The following is a 25,539-nucleotide window of genomic DNA, read 5'->3' as shown; positions in this document are numbered from 1 at the left end:
TTGGCAAGGCGGGTGCCAGGTTGAGATTCATTGGGAGAGTCCTTAGAAAAGCAGGTGGCTTACAAAAACACTCGTTCGACCTATACTTGAGTACTGCTCATCTGTGTGGGATCCGTACCAACAGATCGGGTTGACGGAGGAGATAGAGAAGATCCAAAGAAGAGGGGCGCGTTTCGTCACATGGTTATTTGGTAAGCGCGATAGCGTTACGGAGATGTTTAGCAAACTCAAGTGGCAGACTCTGCAAGAGAGGCGCTCTGCATCGCGGTGTAGCTTGCTGTCCAGGTTTCGAGAGGGTGCGTTTCTGGATGGGGTATCGAATATATTGCTTCCCCCTACTTATACCTCCCGAGGAGATCACGAATGTAAAATTAGAGAGATTAGAGCGCGCACGGAGGCTTTGCGGCAGTCGTTCTTCCCGCGAACCATACGCGACAGGAACAGGAAATGGAGGTAATGACAGTAGCACGTGAAGTGCCCTGCGCCACACACCACTGGATGGATTGCGGAGTACAAATGTAGATGCAGATAGGATACAATGACCTTATGTCACCCTTCCCGGTGCAAGCACGTACGCTAGAGGGGGCACAACGCCACACTGACAAGTGGGCTCATATTGCAAAGTGATTTTGTAAACTTGACTCGATTTTGAGAACACTGCAATAAAAGAAGACGAAATTAATAGAACAGGCAGTTTATGGGTCTTATAAAGATATTTTCAGTCCTTAAAAGTGTTACGTACAACATTGTACTACACAACTGTAAGGAGAGGTGTGCTACAGTGTGGTGCGGCAAGTGTCGCCTTAGGAAAGCTGACAGGAGCAGAAATGATTAGCAAACAAGCAACACGGTCAAAAGAAGATTTACTCACAGCTTGTATTTCTCCAAGTGTACAAAGACTCATTACAAATATTGTGGGAGGAATTAGAGCCCAGCGACGATGATACGTCAAGAATGAGGCTCTATGAACTGAAGCACGGATGACGGCTGCGGAGCGGCGAGTGGCCGGCGCCGGCGCCTGCGCGCGCATCATCGCCGGCCGCCCTGCGCCGCGGCGGCAGGGGGTGGGCGTGGCGCGGCGGGCGCGCACCGCCGGGTCCGCCGGATGCCGCACGGTCCGTGTCCACCTCTCACGTAAACCTGACATTCTCTTACCGACTGAAAGACGCCGGTAGGGTAGTATCGGCACGAGTTATCACAAAAGAAAGGACGCGGCGTATGGCTCCTTTTCACACTTAATTTCCCGTCCAAAGAACTACAGCATTAATGACTGACTGCAATCTGCGAGGAAGTGGGTAATAAATCTTTCATTTTCTGCCACCTCTTCTCAGGTAGCTAGGGCGGCGTTCCAGAGCAAATGTCATCACGAGTTTTTGGCACCAAATAAGGAGAGCTTCCTCGCATAGTCCGATTCGTCTCTTCCCACACTTTTTCGATACCTTTTAGATCTGATACCGGAGGAGGCCAATCGAGGAAAGAAATCTCTTTCTGTTACGCAAAACCACTCCTGCACCATAGCTAACAACTGTACAAGAGACTGGGCCTGTTGGAAACATTACTCCCTCAGGTGCAGTTGTCACACTGACGGAATCATAATACTCATCTTACCAGGGGTGTACTTCATAACACCAAGTCGGCCATCTATGCTTTGAAGCATTCCAAGTCCACGTGGTGAACACATCCATCCCCAAATTTTCCTGTAAGCACGGCCACAGAGAGACGACTCATGGGGTCGAAACGAGTACCTTACTGCCTACATACTGTAAATGGACCATCATTCGCATAAGGACAATACCGATTCGTTGGAAACTATCACATTCCGCTAGTCACGACTGACAACCTTATCTACCGACCCCAGAAATGCAGTAGTATGTTTGAACTGCACCGCGTTTTAAAAAAAATATTTTACCATATCCCTGACAGGTGACGTTACACGCTATAATCAAGTTCCTACGTGCTTACTGGATTCTCTAGTATCTCGACAACTTCTTATCCACTGCCGCGCAGTGCGTTCAGGAACGCTATACCGTGCCCCGACATCCGTGGCCGTCAAATTCCCGTGAGCGGATGATACGGTCACGAATAGCCTGTTGACGGTGAGGCACAGCGCATGAATAATGTAAGTCGACTGAAGGCGACGTGGTAAGGTATTCAACGTTTCTGGTGTACCGTCGTCGCTACTGCAGAACGAATGGTGCGCTTGAAAATCTAACTCACCGCAACAGTCAGTCAGTTACCGTGTAATATCAGTGAAACTGTGTCAACAATTCAAGTATTATGTCAAACAGAGGCAGCAGTAAATTTAAGTTTTCGACTCCAGGAATTTCATTCTCCACCAGAAGCGACTTTTATAGCCAATATTCCGCCGCCTCTTCTGGGGGGGGGGAAATTAGCTGCACATCAGCGAAATGTGTTTCATATAAAGCACTGGAGGGCTTCATAAACAAATTGTGAATGTGTCTCTTTATAGCGGTCAAAACTTCACATAGATTCGAACATGAGGCAGTTTACATATATACACTGCGCGATATTTATTCAGCTACAGTGATCATTTACGAACTTATATCAGTTAACATGCTTTATATTTATAGAGAATACCAGCATATTATATTTGCAAAATGGTTCAAATGGCTCTAAGCCACCAGTCCTCTAGAACTTAAAACTACTTAAACCTAACTAACCTAAGGGCATCACACACATCCATGCCCGAGGCAGGATTCGAGCCTGCGACCGTAGCAGCAGCGCGGTTCCGGACTGAAGCGCCTAGAACCGCTCGGTCACAACGACCGGCTTATATTTGCAGAAACGATTTCGTGCTTCCTTGGAACATACCTTACCTGGAATACTGACAAGATCAGTTTCCTGTAACTATCGAGGTAATATTTCCTCGTCTGCGTGTCCTCAAGGTACACAGAAAAATACGGCAAGCTGTATTTCACTCACGTCAGTACTGCACCGGACTTTTAATTGTGGCTGCAATTTCTACTGTAGAGTGTACAATCGGGTACGGATAGGCAGAAGGTGGTTTGCGTCACCACGAAATGGCAGAACATGACTATAGTGGGCTGTGAACGACTGAATACTACTCTAATGCTAAACGTGTTTCACTAGTTGTCCGGCGGAAAGAAGCTCCAGAAATAAAGAACAGAAGGGAGCAGTCCTGCGCAGATTAGACGAGAGGTTTGATATGAGAGACCAGAGAGTTGGGATAAACGATTCTAGCCCTTCCGGCGAGTTAACCTTTACGGCGCGCTGCGCTGTGCGGACTGTACAAAGCGGTAAGGAGGCAGTTACGTGACGGATAACGCAGAGCACCTACGGCGACACATGGTGTGCTTAAAAGCTCTGAAAGCACAAAGAGATTTTAAAACCTGATGGCTGGGTACCAACGCAAAAGAAATGTTTCATCTCACGTGTTAGATAACTAACAGAACGACAATGTACTGAACTAGTGTCGAAAGAGTGATCCCTGACACTTTCTTCTCCTCACTAAATGAAACACTCGACTATTTGACAGTCCTGTTAAACAACACTCCACACCGGATTTTGTTGCCTTGCTGGGATCGCAAGAAATTGGCACTGCACCTGGATTATAAATAATCCACTTAAGTGCTTCACAAGTTTATTTTGAATGTTGGACTTACCCAGTTTGTTTTATTTAACGTAATCGGTCACAGTGAAGTTCAAAACAGTCTGTAAATATTTCAATTATTCGAGCGTGCTTTAATTAACGTTTGTCGCTAAGTGTTCATGTTCGTTTTAGAAAACAAATAATAGACTAAATAAGTTTCACATCTCTGGTGTGCGACTAACCAAAATCTAGTCACGAGACTCCGTCTCTTTCTTGTTACCCACTGTGACCGCATAGCGTCAAGCGGCCAGGAAGCTACACTACTGAGTTCGACGAGATCTTGTGAAAGAGAATCATAATGTTTTACAATGATTTGTAGAATAGTTTTTACAAACGAGAGCTTTTGTAGCGCAATAAATTGCAACAACAACAACAAAAATAAGAGACCACATGTCTTTTTTTTAAGGTTTCCTAATGACTCTACAAGGTGTGAACCGCTGCATACAGAATAGTTTATTTACGATTTTCTTGTAACATACACATATTTACTGTATTTTATTGTAACGTACAGATATTTACTGGAGAATTTCGTGTTCAATAAGAACAAAAATACTGCTAATAAACATCAGAAGGCCTGACCTTTAAGCAGAATGGCGTCGTATATGTATTCAAAAACGTAAAGTTTTCTTCACTACACTTCCAGTCAAATCAGTGAATGTGGAACATGGGGAAGTTGTATGGAATGCAGTACCTACATTATTTAACGTAACAGATAATAAAAGAATAAAAGCAACAAAATTGTTTCCCAACTGAGAAGAAACCAATGCCACGACTGCTGCTGCATCTGAGTTGCAAACAGTAATAATCTTCAACACATTCGCCTTTGAAGCAAAGTTAATTACATTTATAAAAATATTGGTGTGTTAGAAAGTCGAGTGAAGTGATAAGATCGTGCGAAACATTATGCTCCCTACAAAGTTGATGCGTGCCAAGAGAAGTGCTTTTCATAACAACAGACAAAAAGGAAATATATTATTCTGACGCACGGAATATTTTATATTCTCCTGTTTTCGATGGAATAAGTTGCAATTATACACATATTCGCAAGTATTTTATCTTCGTTAAGTTACAGCTTAAGTCACTGTTTTTCCATTATTTGAGGATCATTCGTGTCTCTTGATAACTTACTAATGTTTGGAACGCAAAAATTTAATAATTATTTCCCTAATTATCTAGAAAAATAATGAAATACAAATTTGGATTTTAGGGCTGCTTTCTCGCCGCTTGGGGCGTTAGTGTCGCACCGGCTGTCAAGGCGGTAACAATTCTCACAGCAGTGAGTGTCGCGTCTGTATAGGTTAGGCTGTGCTGTAATGTTGAATTCCAGCGAATAACCCAATCGCGTTCTGCAAACAACTCGTCCAAATTTGACGCAGTACCTGACAGTGAATTATTTTAGCCGATTTACGTCCCCGCGTCGATCTGAGGATAACGCGCTGTCCTGCAGCTCCCCGCTGGTACGATTAAAAGCTGTTTGCTGAGTCCCATATCGGCGTGTCAGAGCTAACAGCTGGCAACGCATGAACCTGCGAGCGTCGCAGCGCGTAGTGAGAGCTGCGTTCGTTGCCCCCGATAGTGATAGCCTGCCTTGGCGAGGCCTGATAAGCGAGAAGTAATCATGTTGTTCAGGAAATCAAAGATTTCCACCCAAAAATATAACACGCCGCGCGCCTACTGCTTATCATGAACTCAAATTAGAGCAGTCATAAACCAGGACCTTACTATGGACGCAACACTGCATCGCTGTCCAGCTCGCTCAGCCAGTTAAGAAGTGATCTGCAATTTAATGTGAGAATCCGTCGTGGTGCTATACGCAGTTTTTTTCACGTCCTTTCAGTTTTACTGCAGACGAAAGGTACGTTAAACACGGCAGAAGTTGAGCTGTTCTTAGACTCAAATATGAGGACTGAGATCAGAAGATCTGACGTACTCTAAACGAGACTTTGCAAAAAGTGCTACTGATCGGAAAGCCTACATATGTCTACTACACAATGAGAAAAAATGAGTGGGCGAGCGGGAACGTACTAAAAAAGCTTCAGAGAACCACAGAGTATCCTGTTTAGAATTTAGTAGAAACACGCACTGAGTAGTATATGAAATAACTGAGAATGCATGGCGAACTGAACAACTTTCAGCTGAAAGGGACTTCAAACTCGTAAATGGCTACTGGCTCCACGTCTGTAGCCTGAAAGAAAATACAGGGTATAACCCGTTTTCCTACCATGTACGTTCCTCCAAAATTGACTTAAGAGGTTCATACGCTACACTATGTTGTAGTACTAAAATTTATTCATACTTACGAAATTATACAGTGTGTTTCACAATTCATGTTACACAGTTCTCGAGGTTGTAGAGGGGACTTACAAGTGGAGGTCAGGACGTTGGGATGAATGATTTACTTCAAACTTTGTACACCTTTAGTAGACCATTAAAACAACAGTATGTGCAAACAGTAAGATGCACTACTCTGGCAATTCCGAGAGAATCGCAAGAGAAGGTTTACGCGTCTATTATGTGGCTTATGTAACTGTGCGTAGGTGCCCGACTAAAGAATTCGTGGTGGTTAAGTGCTTGGCGTCCGCCCCCGGTAGCTGAGCGGGTGCCGGCACGGTAACTCTGCGTGTTCGGTCAGAGGATCAGCTGCCCTCTGTAATAAAAAAAACTGAAGTAATGGATCAACGACGAAGTGAAACGGGTGTCTTGCGACGTCCGCCCCGAGCAGATACAACGAACGAAAAACGAACAAAATGAGACTAAAAAAAAAGTGGTCAGCGCGACAGAATGACAATCCTAAGAGCCCGGGTTCGATTCCCGGCTGGGTCGGAGATTTTCTTCGCTCACGGACTGGGTGTTGTGTTGTCCTAATCATCATCATCATTTCATCCCCATCGACGCGCAAGCCGCTGAAGTGGCGTCAAATCGAAAGACCTGCACCAGGCGAACGGTCTACCCGACGGGAGGCCCTCGTCACACGATCGTATAGTGGTTAGCGTTCGAGCTACGTAAGGCGGATGCGTATGAGGCGATCGTTCGACACCCACTCAAACTTAATTTTTGTAGTACAAGTGTGAATTCTGTGATATTAAAAAAGTTTGCACCTACAATATTCTTTCTTGCTACATTAGCGAAGCCTCACCGCTGCTCAGGTGTCTGCAGCTCGAAGCGAGCAAAGTAGTTCCGGGTACCTTACCGCATTGAATGTGTAAGGATTTCGGAAATCACGCCAGGCACACATTTTCAGGAAACACTATGCGTATCTTCGTTTACTTGCAGATAGTTATATATGTGTTTGTTCTAATAATTAAATTTAATTAAAAATAGTTAAGCAGTCAAATAACATGAAATTCACTAAAACTTCTGAAAATACAAGTGGTTTTTGAAAATTATATTACCTCTCAAATGTCATAAATTAAGTAAAGTGACCAGTGATGGAAAAAATTAGATTAAAAATTAAGTTTGAGTGGGAGCCTCATACGCGTCCGCCTTACATAGTTCGGACGCTAACCACTTGCCCAACATGACTAACGTCCGGCACCTACGAACAATTACGTAAAACTTCTGTTGTGAAAAGTGTTCGGAATTCCTAGAGTAGTGCACCCTACTAGTTGTTTTAACGGCCTATTATAGATGTACAACGTTTGAAGGAAATCTGTGAGGCCGGCCGGTGTGGACTCCCCTTCTTACCAGATCAAGTTTTACACAGGAACCCTTGTCCGGAAGCGTCCTCCAACGACGCTACAGAACATCACAGCTACAGGCGCCGGGGCCTGTAAATGTATGTATGTTCAGCGTGATTCAGTGATGAAGATGATGTACAAGGATAAATGTATCAATTTGAGGTACGGGTTTCTTTACCGGAAACGAACGAGTCTGAAGTTATAAGCGAAAACTGGTACTGTTGTTGGTAAGGCTGTAGAGTCGGCAACTTTCGGAGGTGGCAGTATGGACCCGAGCACGAATAAAATGTCTAGAAAACATGGACTCTAAAATGCTTACCTTAAGAACGATGAGAACTTGTTCAATCGAGGAGATGTGTTTCACCAGTAGCGAAGACGAACAACTGCTCGCAGTTTGGAGCTCTTGTTTACTGGTCGTTTTCTTCCATGGTTTGGTTCAGACTACCACGTCTGAAAGTTGCCTACACTACAATCTTCACAACAACAGTAACTACACGTATTCTACCGCCAGAGTTATCAGAAAGGTTTTCGCTTATAACTTTCGACTCGTTCGTTTCCGGTAGAGAGACCCTTACCTCAAACTGATATGTTCATTCTTCTCCATCATCCTAGAAAATTTGTATCATCATCACGGAATCACCCTGTGTACAAATACATTTACAGGCGCCCTGTAAAGAAATGTGTAGTATAGTGTCTAAGTAAATCAGAAGCAGACAAAGTCAACAACTCTGGGTTCGATCCTCAGTCGTTGCTAGGACTTGTTCTTTCGTCTCTGGTAGTGTGCGAGTGTGCTTGTGCACGTGTTTAACTCCGGGTTCCCGTATAACAGGCTTTCTAAACCATTTCGAGGGTCGAGGATTTTAAGGGCGTACCTTCGGATTGAGAACATTATTAGTTTGTATGCAAACACTTCGGCCAGTAGACACTACTCATACGCACAGGAGCTCACAGACTTATTTCCCAACGTGGTACTCGGAGAGAGCACAGGAATGCAGACCTGACACCGCAGCACTGACTGACTCGTACATCACGGCAAACCGCTAACCTTCTCGAGGATCAAATGACTAAGTTTCTCAAACGCAAGCAGACCCTCCCAACGCAGAATCTGCTTTGCTTTACTGAGGCACGGGAGCTACAGCGTACTCTGCATCGTTGGTGAGGGACGTGACACATCTGACAGCCACAGTTGTGAGACCGTAAGATTTGTGGGCTCTCTAAGAATTGTAAAAGATCGGCGATCTGATTCTGCACACTAACGCTGTTGAGAAGTTAACTCTTAGTGGTTAGCGTCTGCATTCGTGTCTTTCACACGACTACTTCAAGCTAACTGACAATATTTGTTCCTTATGTTGACTTGGACTATTCGACAAATAATGTTAGAGATTTATGTGTGCTTCACACTCTGGTACGCGAGAACACGATCATCACTGCCCACCGCGAGACTAAACGTCGTCTGGTGGCTTTGAGGGCACGTGACGCGGCAGGGAAACTATACCAGGTGTGCCACAAAAGCGGAGAGACATTTATTTTATTATTTTTTGAACAGCAACACTGTCCCCTTCAATGTACACAAGCAGAGTCGTCGTTCCCAGTCTTGGCAGCAGTGCTGAAAGGCTTCGACTGGCACGACCTTTAACACGTCGGTCACAGTCTACTGAATGTTCTCCAAAGTCCCAAAATAACTACTTTTAAGACTTTTTTCAATTTCGGGAGAAGAAAAATGTCACAAGGACTCAGATCAGTTGAATAGGGGGGGGGGGGGCTGTGGAACAACAGGAATACCTTCTGAGGTCAAAAATCCCGTGATGGAAGTGGCCGAGCGACATGGCACGTTGTCGCGATCAGCATCGCATCCACTTCCCTGCAATGTCTGCTCTCACTCGAGTTACCCTCTTCCTGAGCTTTCCAGGGACATCTTTGTGTAACACTTGGTTCACCCTTCGTCCTTAATGAACTACCCCACAGGAACATGCACACGTTCGACGTTTTCGTCAGTTTTTCAGGTTGATGCAATAGCTCCCGTACTTAATCATATATAGCCGCTCGCCCGACGAAAGATCCGCAGCCAAACACTGGAAGGTTGTACAGGTCACACCAGTTTTCAAGAAAGGGAGTAGGAGTAGTCCACTAAATTAAAGGCCCATTTCATTAACGATGGTATGCAGCAGGCTTTTGGAGCAAATATTGTGTTCGAAATAATGAATTACCTCGAAGAGAACGGTCTATTGACACACAGTCCACACGGATTTTGAAAATATTGTTCTTATGCAACAACTAGCTCTTTATGCACTCGACGTGGTGAGTGCTATCCACGAGGGATTTAAAAGTTATTCCGTATTTATAGAGTTCTAGAAGGCTTTTTATACCGTACCTCACATGCGGTTTGCTATCAAACTGCGTTCATATGGAACATCGTCTCAGTTATGCGACTGGATTCGGGATTTCCTGTCAGAGAATTCACAGCTCGCAGTAACTGATGGTAAGTCATCGAGTAACTGGCGTTCCTCTACGTAGTGTTGTAGGCCCTTTGCTGTTGCTTATCTATATAAACGATTTAGGAGACAATCTGAGCAGCCGTCTTAGGTTGTCTGCAGATGATGCTGTCGTTTTTTATCTTGTTAAGTTATCAGAACATCTAAACCAATTACAAAACGATTTAGATACGTGTGTTGCGAAAATTGCCACTTGACCCTAAATAATGAAAAGTGTGAGGCCATCCACATGAGTGCTCAAAGGAATCCGTTAAACTTCGGATACAGGATTTGGGGTGGACATCATTAAAACAAAGGAGTTTCTCGTTGCGGCAGGATCTCCTCACGAAATTTCGATCACCAACTTTCTCCTCTCAATGCGAAAATATTTTGTTGACTCCCACTTGCACCTACACAGGGACAAATGAGTGTTCCAGGGTAACCTCAAGCGCCTGCACGTCGGCCTGGAACGTTACAGCAGAGAGGGCTGCGAGACGACGTCAGCCAACTGCACGCTGACCGGGACGACACCGAGGCAGGAGCGGCCTCTGCACGAAGGGAACAAAGTGCCGCTCGGCCTAGTTGCGGCCGCACTGAAGACGAGCCGCCATCCGAACGCTTTGGCCGTGACTTGTGAACTGTTGTGGTTTCCTTGCACTGACATTGTATATACCAAAGGACACTGATTATTTGCATGTCGCCAATTGCTTGCGACACCTCTCTGTGAAAACGCAAAGTTAAGGATTGTCAATTTAACTTACTGTAATAAACGCCATTAATAAGATTTGCTTGAACTTTTGTCTAGTGATCCGAGGAAACCGCTGCCTAGGCACCCTATATTAGACGAGTGGGCAGGATACAACAATGATCACCTACACACATCAAAAAAAGTTTTCCATCACCCCGGTTCCCAGAACTCCTGAAGATAGATGTTGACTAACGATACTGTATCACACACACAGTCCCTTTGACTGTTCAGAGATGTCACTAAACCCACCCAAAGATGTAAACAAACATGCATGAGCAGCGTTTATTAGACGGAGACGGTCCGACAGCCGATCAGTTCCAGTCATTCCGCCACGAAGGGGGTATACGACTCGTGTTGTCAACAAGGGAACTGTCAAGGAGTTTCGGAGTGAACCAAAGCGATGTTGTTCGATCGTGAAGGAGATACAGAGAGACGGGAACTGTCGATGACATGCCTCGCTCAGGCCGCCCAAGGGCTACTACTGCAGTGGATGACCGCTACCTATTGATTATGGCTCGGGGGAACCCTCAAAGCAACGTCACAACGTCACCATGAATAATGCTTTTCGTGCAGCCACAAGACGTCGTGTCGCGACTCAAACTGTGCGCAATAGGCTGCATGACGCGCAACTTCATTCCCGACGTCCACGGCGAGGTCCATCTTTGCAACCGCGACAACACGCAGCGCGGTACAGATGGGCTCAACAACATGCCGAATGGACCGCTAAGGATTGGCAACACGTCCTTTCCACCGATGAGTGTCGCATATGCCTGCAACCAGACTATCGTTGGAGACATGTTCGGAGGCAACCCGGTCAGGCTAAACGCCTTAGACACACTGTCGCAGTGAGTGCAGCAAGATACAGGTTCCCTGCTGTTTTGGGGCGGCATTATGTGGGGCTGACATACGCCGCTGGTGGTCGTTCAAGGAGCCGTAATGGCTGTACTATACGTGAATGCCATCCTCCGACCGACAGTGCAACCGTATCGGCAGCACATTGGCGAAGCATTTGTCTTCACGGACGACAATTCGCGACCGCATCGTGCACAATTTGTGAATGACTTCCTTCAGGATAACGACATCGCTCGACTAGCGTGGCCAGCATGTTCTCCAAACATGAAACCTATCGAAGATGCCTGGGATAGAATGAAAAGGGCAGTTTATGGACGACGTGACCCTGTGAGGGATCCACGCCGAATCGCAGTTGAGGAGTGGGACAATCTGGACAAACAGTGCCTTGATCAACTTGTGGATAGTATGCCACGACAAATACAGGCATGCATCAATGCAAGAGGGCGTGCAACTGGGTATTAGACGTAGCGGTGTGTACAGCAATCTGGACCGCCACCTCTGAAGGTGTCGCTGTCTGGTGGTACAACATGCAATGCGTGGTTTTCACGAGCAATAAAATGGGCGAAAATGATGTTCACGCTATTCCAATTTTCTGTACAGGCTCCGGAGCTCTCTGAACCGAGGTGATGCAAAACTTTTTTTAATGTTTGTAGAAATCAGAGCTCGCATGGAAAGATCTAGGTGTTCGTTTATTCCGTGCGCTGTTCGAAATTTGAGTAACACAATCTGGAAACCATTCTAGCGACGGTACAGACCGGAAATGGGGAAATCCACTGACATAACATGGGGCAGATTCTTGTGGCTCGGTGCTCGGGAAGGAGCATCTCGGAAACGGCAAAGCTGGTCGGCTGCTCTCGTGCTGCTGTTGTGAGGATCCGTGAAAAGTGGCTGAAGGACGGGGAAGCCACGGGTAAGCCGCGAGGTGTCTGGTGACATCCGTGCAGCATCAGAGAACGCAGCGCTTGGGAGATCGCCCGCCGTGTAAAGCTGGGCAGACTGGAATGCTGGCGCGAGTGTTTCGGAGCACACCGTCCAGTGCACACCGTTGAACACGGCGCTCCGCGGCAGCAGACGACTGGTCGGCGCACCCGTGTTAATCCAACGCCATCGTCAATTACGACAGCAGCGGGCACGAGATAATCGAGATCAGACGTTGGATCAGTGGAAACGTGTCACCTGCTCGGGTGAATCACGTTTCTTGTCGCAGGACGCCGATGGTCGTCTTCCAGGTGAACGGTTGTTTGTTAGGAACATGCTCCACACCGGTGATGGCAGTCTGGGGTTATGGGGGCCATTCAACTGCTATTCCGCGAGATTTGTGGTAGTAAGCGAAGGCGCCGTGACAGCTATGGTCTGCATGAACATATTTGCGAACCACGTGCCTACCTTCCAACAGGATAACTCCCCTATTACAAGACCAGAATCGTGCTACAGTGATCTGAGCAGCGTGGCAGTGAATTAACGTTGATGTCTTTGACACCAAAGTCACCAGATGCGAACCAGATGAAAAACATCTGACGTTACCGGGCGCCAGCTTCGCACGCACAAACCACAGGCCCGTAATTTACGTGAACTGCCTGATCGGGTCGTAGACATCTGGGCCACATACCTCCTGAAACCTAACACTGACCTGTCGATTCCGTGGCACGTAGTATTGTTGCTATATTGCGTTCCAAAGGTGGCCAAACACTTAATTCGGCGGTCACAATTGCATGGCTCATCGGTGTGCATCCGGTATTACACTTCCAACAACAAAACAGTGACGATAACAACTAGTTAGAACAGCCTCTGGAGCAAAGGGAAACCACGGGTGTGTCAGACAAAACACCTTTGAGTTGTGAAGAGAAACACTCCAACCACAATGGGGTGGTCACTCGTTTCGAGAACTAGTGGCAGCTTACACGTGTGCTGAATGCCAGTAATGAAAGGTACAGGTCGTAACAGATAACGAAGAACTGCAAGAAAACTGCTGCGAACCAAGGACAGGGCTTAACGACCCACGCCGTAAAAGCGCTTCTACGCAGAATGCTCTGCAGAACCTCCATTACTGCGCGATACAGACTCCTGAAACGTGGACGATCATCCCATGGAGACTGCATTTGGTTCCACGAGATGAATCGTAACTCTCAAAGTTGTGAACAGTATGTATCCTACAGAGCGTCCAAATGAAAGCAGCTGATTTCTTGACACTGATATCTTACAACGCTTATCTCTCGTGATTCTGAAGTTCAGTACGAATTAAGACGAGTTTTCTCTCTCGAATCTATACGGCGTGCAATGGAGGCTATCTTTGAGACAAGTCACTGCATACAAGCGCGTAGGATTCACATTTCTATAGAGTTAAAATTAATTTCGCGCCATATTTAGAAGGGTTTGACCCAAGCACCAGATGATGATTTCGTCTTTAGAGGGTTCTCACAGGTGGGTCATTAGAGTCTGCATTTTTTACTTTGTGCCTTATGCCTGGCGAGGTAAGCAACGACATGCACAGATCAGGTTCCTTAAGCAAATGCTATATAAACATAAAACAAGTTTTTGTTAAAATTTGTCTGAAAAGCAAGCACAAACAAGAATTCACAAAAAGCTGCACTTTCTTCCGAGAACAAATACGACTGTAATGTGGGGTAGCAAACCTATAGTACAGGTTTTAGAGTACGCCACAATTGTGAATTCTCCCGGCGGTAGTTGCGGTCATTTACGTGTATAATACAGAATATAACCCGACTAACATAACAATATTGAACAAACATTCCTCTAACGCTTAAAATAATCTTTTAATGTACTTGGAGGTATAGACGCAAATTTAAATACGTCAATTACACTTCTCACTTACAGACGCTTTTCTTTTTACGCAGTATAAATAAGGCGAACACATCACCGTAGTATTTTAATTCGAGAACGCAATTCGCTTTAGGCACTAGCCGTGTTCTCCACCTAAAATTTACCGACCAGCTCGCCACTGCTAAGGCGAGTGAAAAAAAAAAAAAAAAGGGTCGCGGAAGGAAAAATTTGCTACTATCTTTCAGGAGCATTCTGCTATATTGATTTATGAGAACAACGATAAACTGATGTTCTCCGTTCCCGGTTAGCTTGGTAGAAAGATATCAGACGTTACCATGATCTTTCTCGTTTCGTACTTAACTATTTTCTCTACATTAAACATTTAAAAACGAAAATATGTAGCGACAGCATTTAATATGGTATAATAAGTTAAAATCGTTAGAAATATGTTTGACATCTAAACTACGCACCTAACTATTCCAACAATGTTTGCGCGGTTCAGCCATAGATATTCGTCTAGTTTCACTGTTCAGGTTCTTGGCAACGAAGATTGAGCAACTTCCTTGACATTCAGAGAACTTAAATTTCTTACAGTCGGAACAAAAACATTGTAAAAAGAGTCTGCAACGAAATGCATGTGCTGCGGCGGATATCAGACAAGACACTAACATACTTCCCTAATTACCAGTACTGGAAATATACCGACAGTACGATGTTAGTGATGAATAGAAAAAAAAAGTTACTCCGACAACAGAAAACCACCCATTGTGAAACACTTGAGACTGGTAGTGCTTTATCACATGCAAGGAAAAAAGAAAAAAAGGAAAAAAAAGCTAAGAAAGTTCTGGAGAATTATCCCTCCCACCTAAAGAAACACGAAAATTTACAGTATCAATTGTACCTTAGAAACAATTTTTTCTTCATGAGACGGCCGAATGTAAACATTGCATAAAAATTTGTCCCCAGTGGACAAGGAGATATGCGTTGGCGCGTACTCTAATTTGTATCCAAATGACTCAATCACCGCCTCAATGCCGCACAATTTTGTTGTTTGTTGTTCCCTAATGGTGCAAAACAGCTGAAATTATAAGCGCCTGTGTCCTACACAAAATGGTCAATTACGAATGAATTTGAACTCGTTAGTATTCAGAAACTAATCGAATGGAGTAGAGGGACAGCTAAAAACGATCTTTGAGGAAGTTGCTCAAACGGTTGAAAATTAGAAATCCTTCGCCGTAGTACTACGACGAATAAAAAGTAAAACGCGGTCTATAGCTCGTGCTGTATCTGCTACAATATCTGATAAATCAAATGGCAAACATACAATTAAAACGTCAACGGTTATAAAATCGGCATTGGATCAGAAAACAGTGCACTGTCAGTGGTTGATTCCAGTAAGCAGAGAGCGGTGTGGTGTCTCCACTTAAATGATGGCGACTAAAACGGCGGTGCCCACTACGCAGCCAAGCTGGAAGTATCTCCTCGTGAAGAGTGGGGCGAGAGGGAGTTGTCCAAGCCGTCGGGAGGTGTTCAATTTCCCGGAGTTCGCTCCCATATAGAGAAGACCGTGCCATAGTGACGTTCCTGCCGAAGGGACAGAACAGTTAAAAGCCTAGGTAGTTGGGCTGCAGCCTAGGTGGCAGCAGCAGCGTCGGCAGCTTCATTCCCCGACACTCCCGACCCGCACAGGGACCCAAATGAACATCACATCAGCGGGCGACTGGATGCATTGGATTCGTTGTACTAAGGGGTGGTGTGTGTATAGCACACACAAACTCTGGAGGGCACTAAGTGAATCGGAACATAATACGCAATTGAGAAGTCTGTGTCGTCTGATGTACTGGGTAACCTAATAGAAGGCGAAAAGTTCTGCAGTAAAAAATCGAGCACTGTTGTTGAAGCCGGTATCTAAAATGTTTGTTGCCAATGACAAAGCCGCATCCGACACCACGGTCGGTCTTAGAGCTATCGGCGAAGACGAAGGTGCTGTCTGCGCGTTGCGTGCAAAGTTGAAGAAACACACAGCGATGGGTCGAATCTAGAGAAGTGTCCTCAGGAAGCGAACTAAGTCCACGATGAACGTGGACCTCTGCAAGAAACCAAGGCAGGTGAATGGCTCTCTGAAACTGGGAACGTGGCAGGTAACGTAAGGTTAAGCTTCCGAAGCAGTATACGCAAGCGAACTCCGGGAGGTAACAAAGAAGTTGCGCTTACCCCGTATTGACGGTCACGGCTGTCATCAAAAAAGGACGCCTAGGATGGATGGCTGGGCACAGAGGACAGACGGCGCGCGTATCTGCTGAGAGAAACATCGCGCCGCTATCAAAGCGGTAGTTCGGCAGCGTTTGCGTAGAGGCTCATAACTGGCCTAGTGTAAAAAGCTCCAATGGCCAAACGTACGCCTAGGTGGTGTAAAATAGACGGTCGTGCAGATGAGTAAACGAGACAGTCCATTCTTAATCGGACAAGGCATTGGTATAAGTGGAGGAGGATTTCCCGATCCGCTCCTCATGAAGTACTGTTTAAAACGCATTGCATATTTAAAGATCGGATACAGCGTGCTGCCACATGAGGTACGTGGAAGGACCGATAGTTGCCTATCGAGCTTGAGCCCCAAGAATTTCGTGGTCTTGACAAACTGAAGAGCAACAGTACGGAGATTTCAAACTCCTTACGCCGCCAAAGTTCAGACAGTTTTTTCAGTGGAAAAGTGAAAGCCGTTGTCAACGATCCACGAGTAAAGACAGTCGAGACATCGCGGACGTAGTCGCTCAAGTAAGCATGTCCGCTGAGAGCTGCAGTACATCGATAAATGTTGCACAGTGATTTCCCGAATCTTGCACCGTGAATCGTACACAAGGAATTTCAATTGCTGTCCGTAGTAAAGCGATTCGTGATTTAAAGCTTGGCTACGAAGCGAGTCATGAATCGGTCGACTTGTGCAGTCAAGTTGGCAGCGGGCCTCTGATGCGGTGAGGTTCGAACTGCAAAAATTAACGAGGCGTTAGAAATCGATAATTCGACATTTTTTGAGTATTCTCATTTTCAGTTTCACATAGCTGGTTCTGAGTAATGCCAGCTGTTCGAAACAAAAAAAAAATTAAGCTTTACAGTAGCAACGTCGTCTACTTTCGAAGAGAATTTCAGTTCCCTGAACCAGTTACTAAAACTGTCGAGAAGGAGAAAAGATTGAAAACGCAAAACCTAACACCACGAGAACCAACAGTTACACATCATCATACTCATGACTGGGCACCTTTCTGGGTGACAATTTTGAGCTTTTCCATGCAGCGCTTCGCCTATACAGTCTACCTAGGTCGGGTAAAACAGATGTTCTTCGCTGCCCTTCCACTATTTGAACGCCGCTCGGTAAGGTATCAGCCTACTAAACGAATGTTTCAGAGTTTATCCTTCTTTCCATCTTCAGATCCTTTTTCTGGACTTCGCATTGCTCTTGATCACGGAAATTCCATGTCTCTTGCAACTTAAACTGGCGCATCAGTTTTGAGTGCCAAATAACAAACCGGACAAAAATGGCGGTAGAAAAATATGAAATGTAAGTAGTAATGATGCATCAGATGACTCACAGCGAGGCTGCTAGCTGTGAGAGTTAATGGAACATGAGAATATGATTCTTCAAGATCTGGTGGTTAATTCTGTCTCCGTGTGTGTACATAGTAATAGGGTTTCTGCCACCATTCTCGTATTGACAATAAGGCGTTTCTTATTGGCGACGTAACTCAACATTTCTTTTCCGTACATCGTCTCCGTGTACTTTATTTTACTCATCCGTCCTTTCCAGGTATCCTTTTTTTCCCCCATTCACCTGTGTTCTAGCGTTTTGTAACACACTTGTTTCCTTTGTCACTTCCACTGCTGCCCCAAGCCACATGGAAAACTTCCTTTGTTATTCTATTATTTTGGCAACATTTTCGTAACTAATGTTACACGTATCTGTATTTTAAAATAATAAGTATTTATCTAGCTATGAAAACAGTAAGAGTATTTTCTCGAGCAATATTAATTTAATAATTTTTATCATGTTGTAGACAACAGCTGATTAACACTAATATTGAGCTGCTGCAAGAGTTCGTAGCTTTTTTCCATTAGTTTAATAAACACAGCAGATACACATAACCGAGACTTTAGTCATCAATTATATATTCTCCTGCAGTATTTGTAACGATTCCGCGACCGTAGAAATCAAGTGGTTTTGAGGCGAGGAAATCACTCATCCATGTTCGGAAAGCATTTTCATCTGGAAAGGTAGTTTCTTCGAAGGTTGTTCCATAGAGAGCGGGAAAGGTGAAAATCTGAGGGCGCAAGCTCAGATTAATGTGTGTGCGGAATGACTTCCCAACTCAACTCCTGTACAGTGTTTTTTGTCAATCTGGCGCACTGCGCGCGCGCGCTATCGTGCAGCAGCATCACTTGCACGCAGTCATCGCGGTCGTCGTTCTTCGATTGCGTCTGCAGGACCTCTCCGTTGTTGGCAATAAAACGTCACTACACTACACACAGTTGCTGTTCCACCACATGCATAAAAATTACCCTTTGTTCATGTGCGCAGGTCTTTGTGCGGGAGTTGTTGCTTCGTTTGGGCTCAGCCATTCCCTTCTTTCCTAACATAAGGAAACCATGTCTCGTAATGACACAAGATAGCAATGGACGTCGTAGTTCACGAGCCAATTGGTGACGAGCAAGTAGAGACGCACATATGGCTAGCCGCTGATTTTTGTGATTTTGGCTTTGAGCATTCTGTATCCAAATACTCGATTTTTTTTTACCTTGCATGTAAATGACGCACGATGGTGGAATGATCACAGTTCATCACATTTGCCAGTACCGTTGTAGACTGTTGTGGATAATTATGGACTAATGCGTTTAAATTATAGTCATCACACCCCGAAGGTCTTCCCGGAAGTGGCGTCACTGATGTCAAAACGAGAAAGCCATTTCCCTGCCGTGTTCTACCCAATGGCATTATCCCCATACACGGCGCAAATGTTTCTGGATGCCCCCGCTGCTGCCACCCCTCTACTGAACTCAAAAAGAAGAATATGTCAGAATGTTCCGATTTCTCCACTTGGCACTCCATTTTCTAGCGTCCACAGCTCCACGCACTACGACCAAATGATAAAATAACATTGTGTAAAAAACAACAAAAGTGAACTATAAATAAACAATAACAGTCGATAAATAAACCCAAAGGAACCGGGATACCAACATGCAAAACAAAAACGCAACGAACTTATGCACCAACCTAATATTAATTATCAATATAACCCACCACAGCTGCATTTGTGGCAACTGATGCCAGTTTTGTCTATAATACAGGGCTATTACAAATGATTGAAGCGATTTCATAAGTTCACTGCAGCTCCATTCACTGACATATGGTCACGACACACTACAGATACTTAGAAAAACTCATAAAGTTTTGTTCGGCTGAAGCCGCACTTCAGGTTTCTGCCGCCAGAGGCTCGAGAGCGCAGTGAGACATAAATGGCTACAGGAGCCGAGAAAGCGTATGTCGTGCTTGGAATGCACTCACATCAGTCAGTCATAACAGTGCAACGACACTTCAGGACGAAGTTCAACAAAGATCCACCAACTGCTAACTCCATTCGGTGATTGTATGCGCAGTTTAAAGCTTCTGGATGCCTCTGTAAGGGGAAATCAACGGGTCGGCCTGCAGTGAGCGAAGAAACGGTTGAACACGTGTATCTGGACATGCTGGAAAATTGGCTCATGCCACAACTGGAGACCGACAGCACCGACTTCATCTTTCAACAGGATGGTGCTCCACCGCACTTCCATCATGATGTTCCGCAGTTCTTAAACAGGAGACTGGAAAACCGATGGATCGGTCGTGGTGGAGATCATGATCAGCAATTCATGTCATGGCCTCCACGCTCTCCCGACTTAATCCCATGCGATTTCTTTCTGTGGGGTTATGTGAAAGATTCAGTGTTTAAACCTCCTCTACCAAGAAATGTACCAGAACTGCGAGCTCGCATCAACGATGCTTTCGAACTCATTGATGGGGACATGCTGCGCCGAGTGTGGGAGGAACTTGATTATCGGCTTGATGTCTGCCAAATCACTATAGGGGCACATATCGAACATTTGTGAATGCCTAAAAAAACTTTGAGTTTTTGAATGTGTGTGCAAAGCATTGTGAAAATATCTCAAATAATAAAGTTATTGTAGAGCTGTGAAATCGCTTCAATCATTTGTAATAACCCTGTATATGTGACAACCGTACCTTTTGTATCACGATATTGGCACAACTTGGCAACCTCATGATCTAAGTGGGAAACCGCTAATGACAATAAATGTACAATACAACAGCTGTGGTGGCTTTCATCAATCAATAATCATATAAACTTTAACTTCAACAATCATAATTTGTAATACTGCACCGTAACTCTCGTTTCATAAGTTGTTTCGAGTATAACAAAATGTTGGTGATTACCTGATTCGGACTACAAAATCACGTGACCATAATCTTGCCTGATAAAATACACCAATAACATGGAGCGCTCAGATGAATGACATGCATGATCTGCACAGGACTGAACGACGAAAATTACTACAATAAAATTGTAGCTCCATTCTGGTAATGTACAATACATCTATCTCCGTCTGTACTGAAAAAAAAAAAAAAAAACAAAAAAAAAACGGAAGTGATGCTGCGATCGATTCGTAATTCTACTGCAGGATTTTCCTCGGTAATTTTCGCAACCAACGGCGCGTTCCGGTATTTACGCTACCGTAATTTATGCCACTAATGGCAATTTACACCAATGACCGCGTTTCGGCTCGTGAGCAACGTTCTGATGCGTAAATGACGTATGTGAATAAATTTTTAAATCTAACGGTGGATGCGTGCGTACTTACAGTATGGATTATAGTTCAGGTCAGTCAACCTTACGTCTCGATACAATTCTATCATCTGATTTCTGGTGACGTTCGAGTTTCGAAGTGTCATACTATACGGTCTACAAACACTTTCCCAGAAACATCCAATTACTAACGCCTGATACCACTTCGCACAGGTAACACATATGTCCCACTTTCCGTGGAACGAGTTAAATTATGCGTGTTCAGCGTAGTATATTTCCTTATCCAAACTACAGTTTTCATTGGGCGTCCATTTATTTAAGTATTAAGTGCAATTAAGTGCTAGGGCTGCTTGAACTAAAAGCTCGCACAGGACTAAAGCCCTGCAGAATTACCACACGTACTGGAAATTAGCGGCACGTCCAGAGAAATAGGCAGTCGCCAAGAAACTTTTTTAATTACTTACTTGCGATTGAAACAAACCAGTCGTCTACATTGAGAGGGCCTCGTAACAGTTAACAATGGATAACGCATTACTACCACGGACGCTATGGACCCTTCGAGTGAGTACGTCCTACTAGAAGTTGAAAGGCAGAGCCGTTGAAGGCAGTTCAGTGGTTATTTCGCAAATAGTCCTGCAGAATTTATTTTCGTTGCACCCGAAACAGTGTAACAGCATTCAGAACACGCTAGGAAGACGCACAGATACGCCCATTCACAGTTTCGCTAGAGTCCAAACAGCGACCAACACCTGCTGAAGACAAGCAGGGAAGTTGTCGAACCATCTTGTCAAAAAAATAACTCTCTTGTAAGCTTTAAAACTCGTAAACCACCAATGACCCCACTTCCAGAAGCACGATACGAGTTCATGCACTGCTACCGAAGGCACGACTTGCTGATACTTGCCGCATAAAGGTTTGGAACAGAATAAATATTTACCAACTTATTTCGCGAGTATGATCATTTAGCTAAAAGATGGTGTGCACGAATGTCTACATTTTGTACCGGTCAACAGAACTTAATAAGCAGGGAAAGACGAAGACGGCACAAAATATAAATGATCAGCATCTATAAACCAAGTGGCAAAAGAATCCATTCATAGCAGAAAATGAATATTTTAAAAATCTTTTAGAGGATTTTTTAATATAAGTGCTCGCAGATTCAGTAGCTATTGTACTTATTGCCATGCTGCTGCAAATGACACCCGCAAGGTATAGAACACGTTCTGCAGAATCGTAGGAAGTGTAGAAATGTCGAAGCACAGGAATTACTGTCAAAGACAGTCAACGTACAAAATATCAACCCTTAATATTACTCAGCCACAACCAACTTAAGAAAACAGCCTTTGTATCTAAAGGTCTTAGTAGTTTTCAATTTACTGCATAACTTTCATATTACTGTATAAACAGAGATAATGGGCAACTGACATTGCATGTCACAAGCAAAGCTCTTGCACAAGTGGCTTCCAAATATGTTACTTGAGGTATTTGAGAATCAGCGGATGTCATTACAGTTTAGCGATATGGTGTCTAACCATAACCCAGGAAGCCCCTCAGTATCAGATTTCGCGCACTTACTGTTTACTTCAGAGCGCTAAGTATACCGACATACTACTATTATATAACTGTGTTCCTTTGTTCATAATAAAAACTGCTGTCATAATGAAATTGCTATTGTTAACTTTGCTTTCTGTTCCACATGTTTGTGACGAATTTAAAAGGTAATAAACAATCGACAAAAAAATCATTATCCTTTTTTGGAAAGACTGGATGCTTACCTCCACAAAACACTAAAATTCAGATATCCTTCAAATATAATTTTATTAGTGGTATTTCACATCTACACTGCGTCGTGCTGTATGCTTTCCAAGCACGAATGACAAGTCAGCTGGCTGTTCGTAGGAGCCAAATATATTTCATGGCAAAAGCGCAAACTCAGTAACGGATCCTTACAACGTAATAACGTATATATTACTTGATAAAGGCAACGGACTTTCTCATCTATATATATTATTCTTACTACACTGCAGCGCTTACGCCTTCCAAAGTATACTACAGTGGAGTTTCAAACACTGACTGCACCGTCTTACCAAACTAAGCATAGCACAAAGCATTATGCTTAAGAGAATTAGCATAAGTTGTAAAATAACAGTGCTTCGTTTTATAAACAGTACCCAGGGAGTTAGCATAAACATCTGTACGTCTAAACTGTAAGACACATACGTCACTCCCATATTTTGACATAATATAAACGTAAACAAGTACACCATTCCATGAATCATTCATTCAAAATATAAATGTTCAGACGACGTATGCATATAACTTTGATTCATTAATCCCTGAGCATAGAGTTTAAACACACTAAGCACAGTAAGACTTCAGCAAAAAACTGCAAGCAGCATCATCAAAAAGTAAACAAAACACGATCCAGTAAGAATAACGGCCGTTGTTGACATGTAAGCTGTAAGCGAACAAGAGGGAGTCTACGATGCATTTCGTGACGTATTAATATTTCTTTCGCACTGTCTCTCCAATGGCAAACACAACAAGATGCTGACAAGGATTTACAAATAATATTTGGCGGCAAGGTACTCCACGAGACACGGTTCACTGACAATGTCAACGAACGTCAGTGCCAATATCGAAGTGAGAGGAGCAGACGAAAAAAACGGTAATTTGCTTTGACTATCTGATTTTTGTGCGTGTCTTACCTTGGAATGCAGTTCGAGGGAGTTCTATCCACTTCCCATGTGGCAAAAAGCTTCATAGGAACGGGCTTCATCCCCACGATTGGCGGCGGCTTACTCGCCTTTTCCGCCATGTTTACGCCGACTGACCAAAGATATTCCGGCCGGGCGAGATTACAGCATTGGTTTCCAAATCTTCGTACAGAGCGCGCTGAACGGATGGAGCTCCGTAGACTGCTTGTAGTGCCATCTGTTATGGACTGCGTCAATTCACAACGAGAAGTACTGCAGGAGACCGCTAATATCAAATACGCTTTAGCGGCTTACCGTGTGAATTTAAACTGATTACAGTCAGTATAAACATTTAACCAGCTAATCTGCCTTTGCATTGTTTCCTACGACTGGTTCGTACAGCCTTTTACATAAAATAATTCAAGTGGTATTTAGTTTTCTTTATAAATTTAGTTCCAACTCCTATTTTATTTATTTGGAACTTATGAAAGGAACTAGATACCTAATGGGGTATTCAACAGTCATATTACATCGTTCAAATATATCCTCATTTCAGAGTATTTGTTATATCGAAACATTTAAATTAATTTGATGTGCATAAAATAATTTTCCACTAACACGCAAGAAACGTAAACAATTTACTTAAAAGATCTGCTATACAGTGTGTTTCCGTAAGTGCGTGCAAAAATGTAACAGGACATAGCGAATACTCCACCGAACAATTTGAGATGGGATCCTGGGGTCGGAGCAGCCAGCGTAAGGAGATATGGAAGTAAACTTCTCTACCGCTTTGTCTAGCACTACTGTTTTTCAGTTTATCTGCAACTAACTTGCGTACAAGTTTACTGTGCTGTTTATTTATATATACATTCTTTATTTCCTGCAAGGAAACAAAGAGGACAAGCCAAATATGCACATTGTGTTTGGGAAAGTACGTTGCAATGCTCTCGCTGCTGAAAGGCTGTGCAGGGAACGATTTCCTAACAGGCATCATCCATCACGACGTGTGTTTATTTCTCTCGATCGACGAATGCGGGTCATTGGAAAGAAGAAACGAGGGACCCGGCAACATGAGGACCACTCGCACGCTCGATTTTGAAGCGGAGGTACTGTAAGGCGTTGCAGCGGGTTCCACAACAACTATTCGTCGTGTTGAACGTGATATGGACGCTGCACATACTAGCGTGGGTCGAGTACTCCACGAACAACAATTGCACCCATATCACGCACGAGTCCAAGCAGTGCTTGTGACTGATTTTGCTGCAAGGGTCGCATTGTGTCAGTGGTTGCTCAAACAATGGATTAATCGACAAGATTTCCCCCAAATCGTGCTATTTACTGACGAGGTCTCTTTTGATCGTGATGGTATTTCGAACAGCACGAATAGCCGTGTGTGGAATGAGGAAAACCCACACGCTGTAGTAGTGTCTCAGCATTAAGTACGGTTTGCTGTGAAAATCTGGGCCGGCATTGTAGGTGACAATCTCATTGAACCATATCTTCTATCTGGTCGTCTGAATGGCCATCTCATACCAGACAAGTGTAACAGCAGATGTTGCTGGCTTCTCTGACCCCAGGTTCCCTACCTCGAACTGTTCATTGGAGCATCCTCTAAGTCATGTTAAAAGTGTGTGTTTGTCATGTTACACGATCAAGAGGCAAACATGGTACATATACAAAGTATTTTTAAAATAAATAATATTTACCATTAGTTTATTTTAGGGAACAGAAAGTGTGCCACACTTTCACACAGGGATACAAGGAACTGTGCAACATTTCATTAACAACATATAATATAACTGAAGAAATATATGATGAGATAAAAGAAATCATTC

General features: G+C 44.1%; 1 protein-coding gene across 1 annotated transcript in view; it reads right to left on the bottom strand.

The window, feature by feature from the left end:
• LOC126164408 (phosphofurin acidic cluster sorting protein 2) overlaps positions 1-23,848 on the bottom strand; it is a 704,396-nt gene extending 680,548 nt beyond the window's left edge. Inside the window, exon 1 of the mRNA XM_049920238.1 lies at positions 23,717-23,848. Within this exon, the coding sequence (XP_049776195.1) occupies positions 23,717-23,826 (110 nt within the window). The 5' untranslated portion in view covers positions 23,827-23,848. The remainder of the gene's footprint in view (positions 1-23,716) is intronic.
• Between the last annotated feature and the right edge of the window lie 1,691 nt (positions 23,849-25,539).

Source organism: Schistocerca cancellata, chromosome 1, assembly GCF_023864275.1.
Source record: "Schistocerca cancellata isolate TAMUIC-IGC-003103 chromosome 1, iqSchCanc2.1, whole genome shotgun sequence".
Lineage (NCBI taxonomy): Eukaryota > Metazoa > Arthropoda > Insecta > Orthoptera > Acrididae > Schistocerca > Schistocerca cancellata.
This window is presented reverse-complemented; position numbering and strand designations above follow the sequence as displayed.